Source organism: Amblyomma maculatum, chromosome 2, assembly GCF_055883805.1.
Source record: "Amblyomma maculatum isolate TAMU_Amacu chromosome 2, ASM5588380v1, whole genome shotgun sequence".
Classification (NCBI taxonomy): Eukaryota; Metazoa; Arthropoda; class Arachnida; order Ixodida; family Ixodidae; genus Amblyomma; species Amblyomma maculatum.
Window position 1 is genome coordinate 79,830,463 of NC_139345.1, and position 16,600 is coordinate 79,847,062.

A 16,600-nucleotide genomic window follows, 5' to 3' on the forward strand; every position below is an offset into this window, starting at 1 on the left:
ATCGCGTAACCGCGTGCTTATAAGCCTTTTCCTATTATTTGGTGAACAAACCCATATACCATGTATCTCAACGCGCTCTGGCCTTTCGTTTCCTCTTCTTGAAGAAAATAAAAGCATGAATTAAACGACTTTTAAATTATTAGTGCTGCATTTATATTGTAATTCGTTTATGAAGCTTGTACATCTCCAACACAAATAAATGTTATGTTGTTGGCTTACTTAGCGAAAAAGCAGATACCTCTGGCATCAATGAAAAATGTTGCTTCTTAAGAAATCCAATCGCAGTCGACATCACGCATGTTTTGGTCGTCTACACTAGTGCGTCGAGTGCGGTCGTCGGCTGGAAGTAGTTGAAAGGTAAGCTGCTTTTACGTTAAATATGGCACACCGTTAATGATTTGTGGGTACGCACTTAGACTAACCAGTCGCTGATTGTAAGGCGCCTTTAATTATACTGCATACGCCATTAGGTGTTCCACACTTCGGCATGAACGACAGCGTCCGAGCTCGGGCGCTTGTTTTAGCAAGCCACATTTCTTACACTTCTTTTATATTTTTGTTTGCGTTATAAGATGACTACAGCTGCAAGACCAACGTTTGAGCCTGCTCGCGGAGGCGGTGGCCGAAATGAAAAGGACTTGGGGGCCTTGTCCAAACAGTACTCTAGTAGAGATCTTCCGGGACACACGAAGCTAAAATACAGGTAGGTAAGCATTGCATATGTCTAGATCGGTGCGAGATATTGAACTTGTGCACACTCTTTAACAGGCAAGCTGGCCAGGGCACCAGCGAGGAACTGAAGTCCAAGGACTTCCGCCGAGAGTTAGAAGAACGCGAGCGCGCCGCACTCTACGAGAGGGAGGGCAAGAAGCTGATCAGAGGTGAGCTGGCAAGTTCGACTGGCAGCACTGCTGTGCTGCACTTGTGTGGCATCACTTGTGTGGCATCACTTAAGTTGCCCTGTCAGAGTTGCCAAATCCTTTCTTCTTTGTGGTTATGGAAAGGCTACGGTCGCATTGCATTGTTTGCTTTCAGCGACAGCAAAACAGTCATTTTGGGCATGGGGTCATGTCATGTCATGCCAGAAAAGTTGTATATAAGAATATGCGTAGCTTCCAAGTTAAGGAGACATTGCACACAGGTTGGCACGTGCGCACTGTACGCAAAATTTTTTTATTGAAGCTTGTGTTGGCAAACTTAAGTTACATTCAACTATTGTTGTGGTAAAGCAGCTGTATTGTGCTCTAATGTAAGAAGATCATTAATCACTGCTTGAAATTGAGAGAGGAGTTTTATTTGGCCTGGCACATAAGATCTGAAAGAATGTTCTGTGAATATGCTTATGAGATTCACTTTCATATCAATACCAGGTCACCTTTCAGTAGTTCGGATGTTCGGTAGTGCCTAAATGCTTTTACGATCATCCTATAGATGACTTGCGCATGCAGTACACTGTCCGCACGAACTAACTCTTAAGAAAAGAATTACGTTGCTGCCAGGAATCGAATTGCCATCCGAACAAATCATTTTCCTTGGCCGAGGCACGAGAGCACTATACTATTGCCGCAGCCAATCACATCTCTTGTAAAATGCAACACACCCTCGCGCTGTGCAGTAAACATTATGTTCCAAATGCAAAACACTCTTGCGCTGTGAGTGAACGTGGTCATCTTTATGAAGTTCCATTGCATTGCTCCTTCATTTAACCGAGGTAAATATGCCATACACATATGCCATCTGGCCGAGTGCGGCTGAGGTCTGCTTGCATATTTGCATATTGTCGGGCGAATTCACCAGGCAGCATGACAGAACTCGCAGAAATTTAACCATAAAGATGATAGCTGCAGTCCGCAAAAGCCATTCAAAGCCTAAATCGTTGTTCGCCGAATCATCTATCAATGGAACCGCCGATTCTCCCAGTGCTCTTAACGAGACACAAGTTTAAAGTTCCACCACGCTAATACCAATGCCTGACTTTGCTTTTCCCGAGTCGGCTCTAAGGGCCCAGTACACCGAAACATTCTGGAGAGTTATTCAGAAGAGTGATGATTCTAAGTGGGCCCAGAGCGATGTCAGTAGTGGCCGAGGAGCGGCTGCCGTACTGGGGGATCCACCTCTCGAAGATGCGTATTACAATCCCGAACCTACCCAGACGGAGCTCTCCAACAGTACAGAAAGCATTGAGGCAGTTACATGCGTTGAACGGCGGGCAGACGCTTCTGTGCTGTGTACAAGTGAGATTATTTTCGGCCCGCCATCGGAAGAAAACTTTGAAAGAGCGCAGCATGTTGATTGTGTACATGATGTTATGCCCTCGGAGCGACCAATGAAAGTAATTCAGAAGCAAACAATAGAGAAAAGATGAAAGTGCATTCAATGACTGCGCAAGACAAAGAAAGCCAGCAGCAGAGAGCCTACCTTGAAGAACTCACAAGTGGAACTTCTGAAAATAATATGCGGAAGAAAGACGCCTCGACAATGATTCTATCAGACATGCCGACTTGTGTAGAGCTTGCGAGAGAGGCCGAGATGGCAAACAAAAATCTTCTCACCAGTGTTATTGCACAAACAAAAGAACGAGGTCGGGCAATGCCGCAAGAACTTGTGCAGGGCGCAAGGAAGAGAAAGAAAGGCAACGAATATCGAACAGCCTGGTAAAGTCGCGGAAAAGTTTTCACAGGCACAGGAAGAAAGGCCAGTGCGCAGGAAAAGAACACGATGGAAACCAAGATTTGTGTCAGTGTGCTGTGTTGTGCTAGTGTGTGTGTGTGTTTGGTGTCAGACTTGTGAGATGCGTCTCAGTGTTGACATGAAGAGGATCAATGACGATTATGCCGTAAGTGAAGTGGGACAAAGTCATAATAAGACCTTCATGCCGGGGAGTAGGGATCCAACCAGCAGTTGCGTCCAAGTCCTGCACCTTGTCCGTGTTGCTCTAGTTTCCACAACTAATTGCGCAATACACGACAGGAACCAAGATGACTGAGACTGAGCAGGAGCTTTACCAGGTGACACCTTTCACACTTCGAGCTACATTACATCTCAGGGCACGGAGCATGTTGCAGATTGGGCAAGAATCTGCAAGCGGAACAATGAGGAAGAGGTTTTGGACTGGAAGGAGTGCGCGATAGATTGATCGCCATATTTGACACATTGACATCCGTGGGAAGAGTCGGGTATTAAATGCAGTGTTAGAGGCTTCTTCTATAACATGTGCAGTATGTGGGAAATCCATAGAAACAAATGTGATGGTATCCATCTGGAAGTCAATGCAGGCGCAGTCACTCTTCCTGAGGCCCTGGGGTTTAGAGATATCAGTGGTCGGGTGAATGAACCTGCGGTGGAAGCTAGCAAAAAACAATTGGGAGATTGGTGGCTTAAAAGCAGAAAAGTGACATAATGTTAATAATGTAGAAACAAAAATTCAATAAATGGAATGATTTAAACCGATCTAAAACAATAATTAAGATATAGGAAAACAAATGAGCATGATAACTGCTACCACCCCGTTTCAAAAGGGACGCTCCTATATTCCATCCATCTATCCATGCTTTTGCATTACTGCACCTAAGCTAAGCAGACTTAAAGGCAACCCTGGAATTTTTTTCTACTTATTAAATGTATGTTAGGTGCAGGAGTTCGTGTCAACACATATTCCTTCTCTTGGTAAAAATGTGTACAGCTATAAGTTCAGGCTTGCACAAGGCTTGTGGCATGCAGTGTCTTTTGACTGGTCTTGGAAACATATTCGTTCAGTTGTAGGGAAAGAACGTGGCAGTCTCACTCTTTTTCTAAGGACTCCAATGTAATGCGCCAGAATAGCAGTACCAGTCGTGTTTTGGGTTGCTCTGAAAGTGCAGTATCCAGAATGTATAAATATTTAGTGGCTTACTGTTCATGTGACAGTGTTCCTCGGGAAGCAGATTTTCCCTTTGTTCTTAGCTCCTGAAAACTCTCATTCACCTGGCTTCACCCTGCGTCTGTTCCATGACTTTTAGCAACCTTAGGCAGGGCTGTCAGACTTCCATTCCTTTGCTGTAATGTAACAGGTCTTCAGACAAGCAAAACACAGTCTCATATGTGATCCTGCCTTTCTCATTATTTCGATCGCAGAGCCATCAAAAAGGCCAAGGCTGGAACAAGCTCCTGCATCAAACCTTGATGCTGATGATTCCATAGACGAGGTGAGCCATCTTTCTCTGTCTTTTTTTAAGTGTTTCAGTAAAAATAGACATGGGATGTGCATGTGCCTTTTCGTCTGCTTTTGTTAATTATTGCTCAACTGTTCCATCTGCTTTTATTAACTATTGAACCTGTTTTGTTATAACATAAATAAAAATGTGTTTGCCAAGACGTGAAATTTAGAGCCATCACATGACACGAAAGTGGTGCAAAATGGTCAGCTTAAATGGCCTTCTGAGGCTGGCAGAAATAAACGAGAAAGCCCACTAATAGTGATGATGGCCATGACCTTTGATGGCTCAGCATTGCATGGATCGCATGACACGGGAAGTTCAATGAAGCTCATGATAAAAACAAATAAAAAATGGTGGAGGTTACACCCTACTTAAACCTTGTTACAATGAATGAAAGCACCCGCAGCGGTGACTTAGTAGATGATGCTTGGCTGCTAAGTCTGAGTATCCAGGTTCGAATCCACTCCGCTCCAGTGGGTTCTTTTTTGAGTGTGAAATCGGCTAAGTCCTAGTTTGACCTTGCGAGACCTTGAAGGTTCTCATATCTCCACTGAAATCCTTCAGGAGAAATACGCAAGGTGAGGTCCTGTGAAGAAAGTATCCTTACGAAGAATAAGATGAAGTGGGGCCTCATGAAGAAAAAGAAAATATGGAGCGGCAGCATCAAGTCCTGGCAAAGGTCACAGCATTCCATGGAAATAGTACCAGCGTCACCTCAACTTGTTTGGCACTTTTACAGCTTTAATTATGTGGGTCTAGCAGCAGACCAAAAGCTACATAGGACGCCGAGCAAAGCAGTCTAGCTGAGAAAAGTGCTGAATGTTGCCGGTTATAAGTCAACCCCCCAACTCAAGAAACCTCCTGAGAAAAAGGAAAAGTTGAACACTAAATATAGGTCGACACTAACTCTTTCAGAATGCCAAGTTAACTTAAAGGGACATTTATTTTTACGCAAGACACTTATGATTCTTCATCGCTCGTGAGAAGGACGCAGTTGCGGTCATTGTCTTGCGAGCCACTGCTGTGGCTGGCTGTTGGAAGGGGGGTTGAGATGCTGAACCTGAAAAACATCCATCAACACAAATCATGCACACAGCTGACAGTCCGCAATCCAACACCAACAAAGTGAAACACAGAAATGGCAAGTAGGCATGAAAAAATGCATGAAGACGCTTCCGAGAGCATGGGTTGAGATTGGATTGGATTGCATCTGAGCCACTCAATTGCCAGTTTTTACATGGAATGTCCATGGTTCATCAACATAACATTTTTGTCTTACGAAAATGAAAATTTGGGCCTATCTTTAGATAAATTTGTTTTTTGAGCTGCCTGCTTTCGTACTGTGTCTGACAACTTTTGAAAAATTTGGCCTGAACGCACATATATTACCCGCAGGTCGGTCGAAACTACTTTTGAGCCGCAAATATCCGCTTTACAACTCTGTGCCTATGTCGACTCTGATTATAAGTTGACCCCCAAACTTCAAAGGGTCATTTTTCAAGGAGAAAAGGTCAACTTATAATTAGTGATGTACAGTAGCTGGTGGCAACAGCTTCTCTGAACTGGTGTGCGGCTAACGCCATCTATGAGCTGCCTTAGAATGCGCTGCACCCCTCCTTGCATTGCGTTTCATGTCTGAATCTATTCTCATGGATGAAATAGAACTCCAAATTTTGTGGTTACCCATCAGATTAAGACGGCGCAATCTTGCACCTGAACTGTGACAAGCTACCTTATCTTGCTGTGCTCAGACACAGGCTTATCACTTCTGCATGCTATCATCTGCACCGTACGATTGATCGATTTGTTTGAAAGTAGCTGAACTGTAACACAGCAAAAAAAAAAAAGTGCTTAACCTGCACGTGCAATTTGGGTTAGCAGGTCTTGTGTTACTTTAGGCTGAGTGTATCTTGCAGTGCAAGAACAGTTGCCCATTCCTTTAGCATGTGCCATCTTCAGACACTTTTATATATGGTGTATTGTTTTCGGTGGTTGCGGTCTGAATATTTAAAAGTCGCCAATAGCATTAACACTGAGATATCTACGTTCTAGACACTTCAAAGATTGAGCATGCTAAATTTAGTCTTGTTGTGACGGCCATGGTCACTGTCTTTGCCAAAAGTAACCACGCTCAGCCATGTAGTAAAGAACTTACGAGACCTCTCAGGTTGATTTCTACACTAAAGAGAACCCTCGCCCTTACCTTTCAAGGCCTTTTGCATTGCCTTTAGGGCTCTAGCACACAGCTGAGAAGCCAGTCATGCAGTTTGGCCCAGAATGGGAATGTGAGAAAACCATGATTGATAATTGCTACTGAAAGAGCTTTAATTTTGTTGGCAAAAATGTTTTTTTTAATATCACTATTTTTATTTGTACTACTTTCTGGGCATATGAAGCTGCAAAGCTTGCTTTAGGAAGAAAAAGTATAGGCCTAATGGCTCGCACAAGCCCTATGGCCGGCGACGTCACAATTTGACGCATGTATTTTTAATGAATAGCTAATCTTTTCTGTGTTTGATTTTTGTACATAAGACAGAAGGAGGATCATTGCTGCTTAAACAGTCAAAAACACCAAACTGATTTTTTTAAATGAAAACTACTTTTTTTTGCGTGTGCCTCGTTTTAACCCTTTAATCGCCAAGCCAGAGCTGCACGAGTTTGCACTGGTTCCATCGCCAGGGATGGGTTAAGGTCGTCAATGAAGTTTGTTGCAATTTTGAGCACTAAAATAAAGATAGTTGTCCATAACAAAAACGCGTTTCATTTTTTGAGGTGTCACCCATTGTGAATGCCGAGACTCAGTGGGGGCAATATTCCTGAGCAAAAGAGAATGAGCTGCTCCTGGGAGCAGTTCTGAAAGCAGCGTCACTAGCTATCTGCAACTTGTTTTTGTATGGTCAGTCTGAATTCACTTCCAAGCTCTAAGCGCTGAAGGAACTCCAGAATTAATCGTTTTTTTCTTATTTAAATTTTTTGTTAATTTTAATCAGAAAGACCGATGATGCCATTTATTTTCAAATTCAGAACTATACATGCAAAAATATATCACTGAAAAAATTAACTGATTTTGGTACGTTTTCTAGGAGTTAATTTGGTGGTTAAAGTTTAACACTGCCATATGTGCGTTCTTGCCTCATTGACTGTGTCCTCTTTACCGTTGTAGGAGATTGACCGATAAGCCAGACTTTACTATTTACATCTTAACCTTGTTTTCAGAAGGTGATAGCAGCCTCTTAGTAAATGGCACATCTCTTTGTCCTTTTATTTCCTCTTTAAACAGGAGGGCTCTCTATAGAAGGATTGTTTTTACTAACATATTATTTGAATTCTTTTAGAGGTGTAGTTTTGGCAGTGTTATGTGGATAACTCGTGACTGGTGTGGTATCTGAAGCCCTTTCTTCACCTGTTTATTTAAGATGTAAATCCTTATATGCAGGATGAAGACAGTGATGACAGTGACGAGGATGACACTGCAGAGTTGATGGCAGAGCTCAACAGGATCAAGAAGGAACGTGCACAGGAAGAAGCGAAGAGGGTACGTTTTTATAAATGGTTGAATTTTTCCTTTGGCACCATAAGAATCCTCGTACACAATACAAGATGCAACTCGGGAATGGCAAACATACAAGAAAGTTTTCATCCACTAGGAGCATTGATTCGCATTGCATTTTGCACTTTACAGCAAAATGCATTACCACATTCCTGCTTCTGACTCGCTCCTCCCCTCACCCCGGCACACTTGATCGGAGAATTTCATGCCATGAAGGAAAGAGCAGCTCACACTCATTCTGGCACTGAGGATCCATGCAATCCTCCAGTTGTCGTGAGTGGGCGTGCTTTTCCGGTGTGCTAGACGGCAGTGCTGGCGCGAATTTCTCACACGTGAAGATACTTGTACTGCATTTAATGCTCGCATCTCGCACTGCATGCATACGTAGATTGGCTGAGGCATACGCTTGTGTGTAACCAGGTAGTGTCCACTTTTCCTTGATACCGTCGAGCATGTTCGATGTCTAGAATCGCTTGCAAGCACAACCGGTGTCTTCTGTAGAAGTGCTACCCAACTGCGGAGCATGACTTGAGAAGCTCATTCCAGCAATTCAGCATTAAAGAAGGCAATGTTCTCATTCCCTTAGGGCCACACAACATCATTATTTTATGTGGGCTGCCAAGCCTTGCAGCTAGTAAAACCTCGTTAATGCGGATCTCATGGGAGTGAAAAAAATGTCCGAATTATCCGAATGTCGAATTATCGAATGAGTAACAAAAACGTGAATTCTTTTGTTGTTTTTTTTATTGTGTACCTTTACTTCGGAAAGAAGTCAGAAATGCTCGTTTGCTTTTTCGCTGAAAGCTGGGCAGTGAGGACCAGTTTGTGGATGTGGGACAACCCTTCCAGGGCGAGCAAGTTGCCAGGAGCATCATAACAGAAGTCCTCTAAAACTGCTAGAGCATTCGCGACTTCTGTAACGGTACGAAGCACCGAGGGCTCATCACACGGGGGCTCATTATCGAGCGAGCCCCCTTCGCCAGGCGCCTCATCTGCCACATCGAGGGCATCGCTGATTAACTCATCATCGCTTACGTATTTACACGATTCTAAGTTGACCCCTTTTTTGAAATTCGAAAATCCGAAGTTGGAGAGTCGATTTACAATCCAAACCAAAGCATGGCTCTGATAAGAGCAAGACAATAACCATATCAGGGAGACTACGGCGAATTTGTTTGCTCTATGGATGGGCTGCATTCAGTTACTGTGCGTGCTTCTCGGGAAGAATGTTTCTTTAACTTTTACTGCGCAGCACAAACTGCGGCTGCGGGTGTGTCGATAGTTTAGGGAAGAGCCGCTGTTCGAATCGCGGCGACGCTCCCTTTTGGCACGTGACACGGCGGTACTTCCAGGGAGTGCCGATGGTTGATGGAAGAGCCGACACCGATTATTCGTTTAGTTCGGGTGGTTCAAGCTCGTTGCACATTCACACTTTTAACCTTACAACCGGCCACATGCTTCGTCACGAGCTCTCCAGTCAAAAAAGCACTCGGCGCTTGTTCCGTGCAGTGTTCAAGGAGGCGGCTATCATTTATGCCGAAGAAAGAACTACGCTGTGGGCCGCAAGTTCGAAGCTTCTAAACGGGTTGCGAGAGTGGCGGCGGTAGCGGGGACAGCGAGACATTTTTAACTTTCCAAGGGAAGCTATCCAGAGCTTGGAGGTCAAGCTTGCCGCGTATATCGCCGAAATACATGATTTGAAGTGGAGACGAGTTGTACAGCCAGGCAATAAATTTTTGTTGTCGAGAGCATCCACCGCAGTATGTTTCCTTTTTTTTTTTTTTTTTTCGGGACATGCATTTAGGGGGTCGACTTACTATCGTGTAAACACGGTAACTGGCCAGTCACAACAACGCCGTCATCGATGGAAGTGTATTCTGCGAGATTCACTTCGATGGGCAGCTGACGAAGGACTAGTCATCGTCTTCCTACTCTGCTGCTGACGCTGCAGGCTCCAATTAAGCTTGTGACAGACTGCGCAAATCCACAGTGCCTGGCGTGTGTGCCCATATGTGAGTCGGAATGTGAATGGCACTCAGAAGCGGGAGGACGCACGCCTGCTTCCGATCCATGCAAAGAAGCATACGCTCCAGCACTTGCCTATGATACTTTTTTTTACATATTGGATAACTCCTTGATCCATAGGGTGAAGCGGGGCGGTAGTGTTACGAGAAACACGAGCCGGACCGTCGGCACAGCAGCGGAGTTCCAGATGGATAGATGATGGCTGTAGCGACGTGCGCCTAAAACCCACTATTCTCTCGTCTGTGTGTGCGTGCACGTGTGTGTGTGGGGGGGGAGCAGCGCCGCCGTTCGTACGTTTTTGAAATAGTGGTCTCCGGCTTTCCTAGTCCTTGAGAATGATGGCCTTAAGGATTCGTGCTCCGAAAACTAATTTCCGCGGCAGCCTCGGCCCGCCTCCTGTCCGAATTAACTGGTACGCATGTAATTTAGCGCCAAATTAGCCAAATTAACGAGAGTTTGCTGTCATAGACTTATGTACATTTTTGAAGGGAGGGAGTGAGCAGGCCGAATTATCCGAATTTCCTAATTAAAGAGGTTTTACTGTATCAGCGCGGCCTCAAAAAAACCTAAATGTGGTCCCAACTTCATGTTTAGGGTTTTCCTTCTTTTTGGGTGCGAGCTGGCAATGCGCAGTCCCTCTTCAGTTTCCTTGTTAGAGGTGTCAGCATCACTTGCATTGAACGGCGTTTCTTCAGTGAGATTGGTACAGTGGAACCTCAATACTGTGTCGCCGTGCAACATCCCGCGTTTTGCGATGAAATAACGCATGCCTGGCGATCCTCCCATATGTATAATGCTCTGAAAGTCTCAGTTATACAGAGCCAAATTATGTGCACCATGCTTCATATGACACCCAGCAGGAACCATCCGGTAAGAGAGAGACTGGTGGAGGAATTTAATGGCAGACTTCACATTACCCTAAGGCATTCCGAATCGCAATTTCGGCTGAGAGATGATTGCACAACAATTCGAAACTGTGCGTAATTGCCTGTAATGGCTGTTTTGCTGACAGCCACACTTAATGCGTGCGACCCATGGCCATCGATCCAAGGCGACACTTTCCTGGCTAGCATTTTCACTCACCTTACTGGGAAAAGTGTTGCAAAAATTGTTTGTGCATTCATTTCAACATTGTTTTCGTCCTTATGGTAGCTGGTGACAAGAATAGACCATGTGTAATCACTAGTGGCAAGTTCAAAAGTGTTTTCCACTATAGCGCCAGTGTGGAGTACATTAGGCTTGCGACACAGGGCAAACAAAACAGTATTGGCCGGCAGACCCTACGTTACTCTAAGAAGCGCATCACACCCGTCAGTGCACTCTAGTCCCGCATTAGCTTCTGGGTTGCATTTTTTTAGCTGCAAAATGGCGGTATGACGGCATTTTTAGCCAGAGTCTGAAGAAGAGACATCGTAGGCATGCCCTGTGTGCGTGTGTGTGTGTGTGTGTGTGTGTGACATCGCTGCTGTAATATGAAAGGCGCTGCCTCTAGCTGAATGTCAGTTCATGGATTGAAAACTGCTTTCCTCAATATTTGAACAGTATATTGCTGTAAAAAAGACTGGGCTTGAAGGAACATATTGTGATCATCAAATTGTATTGTTCAAGAAATCCATGGCGTAACGATTGAAATGATTTTAACCATTGCTTGGATATTAAATGGCCACGTCTCACAGTTTCAGGGAATGTAGACGTGTCTATCTGTGAATCACAAAAAAAAATGACTCGCAAAATCTTGGGAATTTATTGAGTTCATGCTGAAATTTGTTGTTGTTGTTGTTTTTCTTTTTTGCTTATTTCAGGAGGCTGAACGCAAAATTCAGGAAGAAAGAATCCGAATGGAAAACATCTTAAGTGGCAACCCGTTGTTGAATTCCAACAAGGCAGAGTTCAAGGTCAAGCGCCGATGGGACGACGACGTCGTGTTCAAAAACTGCGCAAAGGGGGACCTCGAGAGCAGCAAGGAACGGCACTTCATCAATGACACCCTGCGGTCCGAGTTCCACAAGAAATTCATGGAGAAATACATTAAGTAACCTCACTACATGTTTCCTTCTCACAAAACTCTGGCAACACTACATTTTTGTCATTGATTTTAGGTTCTTGATGAACCACTGTTTTTACGGGACTTGCATCAGATGCGTCGAAGTTGTGGAGTTTGTGCACTACTATACATCACTTCTCTGCATGAAGCTTTTATTTAGGAATGTATGGTCAGTCAATGAAATTATATTGATTAAACATTGTACAAAACTTTGTTTGGCACAAACTGAGGAAAGCTACTGGATGAGAATAAATCATGCAAATAAATGTTTTTTTTCCTGTGTTTCATGTCTATAATGAAGACATTTGCCCTGTAGCCCAGTGTCTTTGCAGGCAGGCAGGCAAGTGGCAATTTCAGTGCTTCCTAGATAATGAGGGATAGAATGAGTAACTGCTAAGTGAGGAATAATGGCATGCATACGTTGAAGGTCGTTTTTTTTTTTTTGCATGCAGCCCTTTAACACCTGCTCTTGGGTTGCGCAGCTTCGGTGACTTTGTAACCGCTGGGTGAACAGGTAGCACAGTAAGGACTGATAGAGTGCAAGTAGAGCATAGTAGAAAATGAAAGTGGGACAATAGCGAAAAGAGCAGGAGAAGAAAAGTGAAGGAGGAGGAGGTACAACAAAGGCATGAGGAGAAAGGCAAAGCAAGGGTGTAAGGGAAAAAGTTTAATTTGTTTGGGTTTATAGGGTTTAATTTGCCTAAGTTACTTGGGCCATGAGGGGCTGCCGTAGTGGAGGGCTCTGAGAATTTTGACCACTTGGGGTTCGAAATAGCATGCATTAACATCACTGAGGGGTATGTAAGAGTACAAGGAGAAAAGTGAAGGAAGAAGGTAAAGTGAGAGCAGCAGAATCTCATGCTGCCACCATAGTGGCAGCTTGCTACTGCAGAATGCTCCGGCCAAGCTGCACTGCATGTGCCATATGCAATTGCCTATAGGTTTACTCGATTTGGCTGAACTAGCTGCACTAGTTTATTGAGTGCGACACCTTCGTAATAGTTTTTCCAGTGCAGGCCTAGTTCAGCGCGAGTTCACCGAATCTCTGAACTGGCTGGTTTCCAAGTGCAGCGAGTGCAGCAGATATGCAGCGCCAGTGGCGCTAGTGTTGTGCTGCACCTGAACTAAACCTGAACTAGCTGAACTAGCTCTGCACGCACTCGGCATCCCCTTAGATCCTGCCAGATTTAGTGCAGAAAGTGCAGCCAAATCGAGTAGACCTTATGGCTCGAATAGTTCATCAGCTGCACTTCAATTTCATACTGTTGAGTAATTATAATCATCTGGCAATATTTTCTCTTGAATCTTTTTCATGTCTCCTGAATGGCACATGCAAAAATGCTAAGCATTGCTCCTCACTGCTTGCTCGAGACTGTGCTAGAAAGCAAGGCATGCCTGTTTGCATGCCGCATGCACAGCCACTCTCGGTTCATCACTGCTCATTTTGAGCTGGAAGAACTGCTCATGTGAAACCAACAAAGTTCAAGTCAGGCTGCCGTTCTTGATCTAATCACATTTTGAAAGCAACTGTGAGATTCATATGTCTTACATGTGCCGACCTTTCACCAAAGCACACACACAGGCTGAGCACTGCTAGACCCTGTGCCAATTGACATAACGGGGACTGCAGGTTCATGGTAGTGACCAAAGCATCCTGGAATGGAAGTCATGCAAGGGCCTTCTCTAGGTTGTAGGTGGTATTGAGCAAGTATGGTATATTGAGGTCAGCAGTGGACAGCATCATTGAGACAGTTGTGGTGTGTGGAGAGAAAGATGGCAAATGTCGAAGACAGCTGCAATGGACTCATTCATAAATGCAAGGCTGGCTTCACCTTAATGCAACTTGTGTGCTAATGCCAGTGGATAACATTATTAAAATGTATTGTAGCCATAGTTTGAGCACCTTTATGTTCACATGGTCCCCTTTGCAAGGCTACATACACCTGTGGTGCTGAAACATGCAATTTTAACACTTTATTATTCATGTGTTATTGATGGCCTGGGACATTGTGCAATACGGAAAAGCCAAATTAAGTGATTGCAAAAGAGTTCACCAGTGTTGAGTGGGGACTGGTTACTACCCACATCACTCAATGCTGGAGAGGTGTTGTCAGTACTGTGACATAAACCAGCTGCATAATATTCACTTTTTTAGGTGCAGTGCAGAAGCTATTGGTTCCAGACTCACTGGCTGCTAAGCATGATGTTGGCAGTCTTTGCTGAATTTCAAATTACATTGGTGCAATCGTGGTGAGACGTTTTATGCATCATGTCTGTGAAAAACGAAGCAGCAGTGGCTAATGTAGGAACTTGCAGTGAAGAGTCTAAAGACATTGCCTTTTAGAGACTGGAGCAGGCAATTTACACGTTTTTACAATGGTGACTGCTCTGAAAGGGTTCTTCAAATTGAATTTGTGCAGCCTCCACTTGGCAGTAAAAGCTCGTTAATTCAAACTATACAGGAATGCCAGCGCAGTTCTAGCTAAGGAATTTCAGCAAAAATTGCAGTACACTGCTGTGAGGAAGCAGTTGGGCAGTGATATTGCACTAACATAGTGGAAGACCTCCTCTTCATCTTCAACTCTTCGGGGGATTAACAGTGTGATGTAACAGCATTAATGGATCCAGTCTGCAGGTCCCCTTGCAGATTTTGCCTTTAAATCCACGCACTTTGCTACTTGCCTGGATACCAATTCCTTTATTTGTGCCTCAATTATTTTGCACGTACTTATTAGCACACAGCCATAAGTTACTACATCATGTGCAAGACCTCCTGACCTAGATATAAAGCCCCACTTTAACCAAGCCATACAAATGTGCCTGCGTGGCCTAAAAGTAGCATGTCTGATACAGGATCAAAAGGTCCCAGAGGTTTCGATTTCTATCTGACCTTTCATCTCTCACAGGAGCTACCCATGTTGGCAGCTCCTGCCAATCTGGCCATGTGATTCGGTCCAGCCATGTGCCGGAAGCATAACTGTTTTTAGGAAGGAAAGCTGAAGTTGCCAGGATGGTCGAAAATTGCCCTGTTTTACAGCCTTCAGATAAAACTACATCATGTGCAAGACCACCTGACCTAGATATAAAGCCCCACTTTAACCAAGCCATACAAATGTGCCTGCGTGGCCTAAAAGTAGCATGTCTGATACAGGATCAAAAGGTCCCAGAGGTTTCGATTCCTATCTCACCCTTTCATCTCTCACAGGAGCTACCCATGTTGGCAGCTCCTGCCAATTTGGCCATGTGATTCGGTCCAGCTGTGTGCCGGAAGCATAACAGTTTTTAGGAAGGAAAGCAGAAGTTGCCAGGATGGTCGAAAATTGCCCTGTTTTACAGCCTTCAGACCCTAAGTCACAAACTACTAAACTATGAGCATGCTGTTTGGCAATATCCTGTTTCATTAATGAAGAGAATTTCAATTTAGAAATGGTCTCAATATTCCTTTGAATTATTTTGGCTCAGACGGACCACATTTATAAAATCACTGCAGAGTGGCAAAGAGTCTCATGCAACATGATGCGAGTGGAAAACTGAAAGATGTGCAGCACACATTAGGGAATTGTCCAATTTGTTTGTTTGAACCTGCAGAGCAGTTCCATCCACAACTGTGATTTTGGGAGTAGGGAGGCTATAATGCATTGTTTTGCTCTATTCCTGTACTGGACAGCTCATTCATCACTGAACAACAAAAGCTAGCACTGCAAGGTTCTAAAACCTTCAATATTAACAGTGACTAGCAGCAGTCGCGTGCAGCTTGGCAGGTTGCACATCTCTTTGCCACAGCCATGCCACTGCTGAGAGCTTGTTCGGCCTTGCGATTTGTTTTTGCCCTCATCACATCACTTCTGAAGAGGTGGTGCAGTGTCATGAGTGCATTGCTCGCTTGCCTGCTTGCCCTGTCCTGCCATGCACAGCAGTGCATAGATCAGTGCCACAACTGATTTTCTTTTGAAATAATTGCCTCAGCAACATACATCAACACATTGGAGCACGAACAGACCAGCAGTACACTTTGAATTATCCAAAAATTTTAAATAATGAAGTTTAAATTAACAAGGTTTCACTGCAGCTTAATGTTTCTACCCTGTCCACTTGTGTGCACAAATCAATTGAACATGATCTTATGAAATCTTATGGAATCTTATGGAATCTCGAAGAACATGAAAAGTTCTTCGATATTCCTTAATATTGCAATACAAGTAAAAGACACTATTGGATATTGTACTGTTTAACCAAAAGCTCAAAAAATGTTTAAAAACATGTAAGGCAATATTTGATTGGTAACCACAGGTTCGCAGGGGTCAAGTGGATGCAGCTAGCACAGGACCGGGTTAGTTGGAGTAATATGGGAGAGGCCTTTGCCCTGCAGTGTGTATAATTCAGCTGATGATGGTAATGAATCAAGAGTGTGTGTGACTCTTGAGCACTTGTACTGTACAAGGAGGTTATATAGAACTTCTGAAGTGGAGGCGGTGTGTGAAAAGTGAAGCCAGCGTCCGCCATCTTGCAAGGGGCAAGAAGGAGGTATCACCAAGGGGCCCTTTCATATATAACGTCCCATTTGCGGCTCTACGCTACTTTGCACTTGTCTGGATATCACGCTCTTTTGGATCGCATGGAATAAAACTCCAGCTAAAAAGTTCTGAAAAATAAAAAAGTGTATAATAATGAGCAGCATTATTGAATCCTACGGCACAGCGCATTTATACAATGTGTATAAATGTGCTGTGTTGATTATGTCAAGTATTAGAGCGTCAAGTGTTATTTCGTTGAATAGCTTATGTC

The 16,600-nt window shown here is 44.0% G+C and overlaps 1 protein-coding gene across 1 annotated transcript; it reads left to right on the forward strand.

Moving 5' to 3' along the window:
- The first annotated feature begins 226 nt into the window (after positions 1–226).
- c12.1 (spliceosome-associated protein CWC15) lies at positions 227–12,097 on the forward strand. Its single transcript, XM_084594561.1, has 6 exons — positions 227–357; positions 573–703; positions 769–881; positions 4,114–4,184; positions 7,633–7,731; positions 11,574–12,097. Exons 2-6 carry the CDS (start codon positions 573–575, stop codon positions 11,805–11,807), a joined length of 648 nt encoding a protein of 215 aa, XP_084450687.1. The 5' UTR covers positions 227–357; the 3' UTR covers positions 11,808–12,097.
- The last annotated feature ends 4,503 nt before the right edge of the window (positions 12,098–16,600 follow it).

Excerpts from the sequence above, each read along its gene's own strand:
- c12.1 (XM_084594561.1), top strand. The coding sequence starts at position 573 with ATGACTACAGCTGCAAGACCAACGTTTGAGCCTGCTCGCGGAGGCGGT. Across the intron at positions 704-768 it reads CACACGAAGCTAAAATACAG|GCAAGCTGGCCAGGGCACCA; the intron begins GTAGGTAAGCAT and ends ACTCTTTAACAG. Across the intron at positions 882-4,113 it reads GGGCAAGAAGCTGATCAGAG|AGCCATCAAAAAGGCCAAGG; the intron begins GTGAGCTGGCAA and ends TTTCGATCGCAG.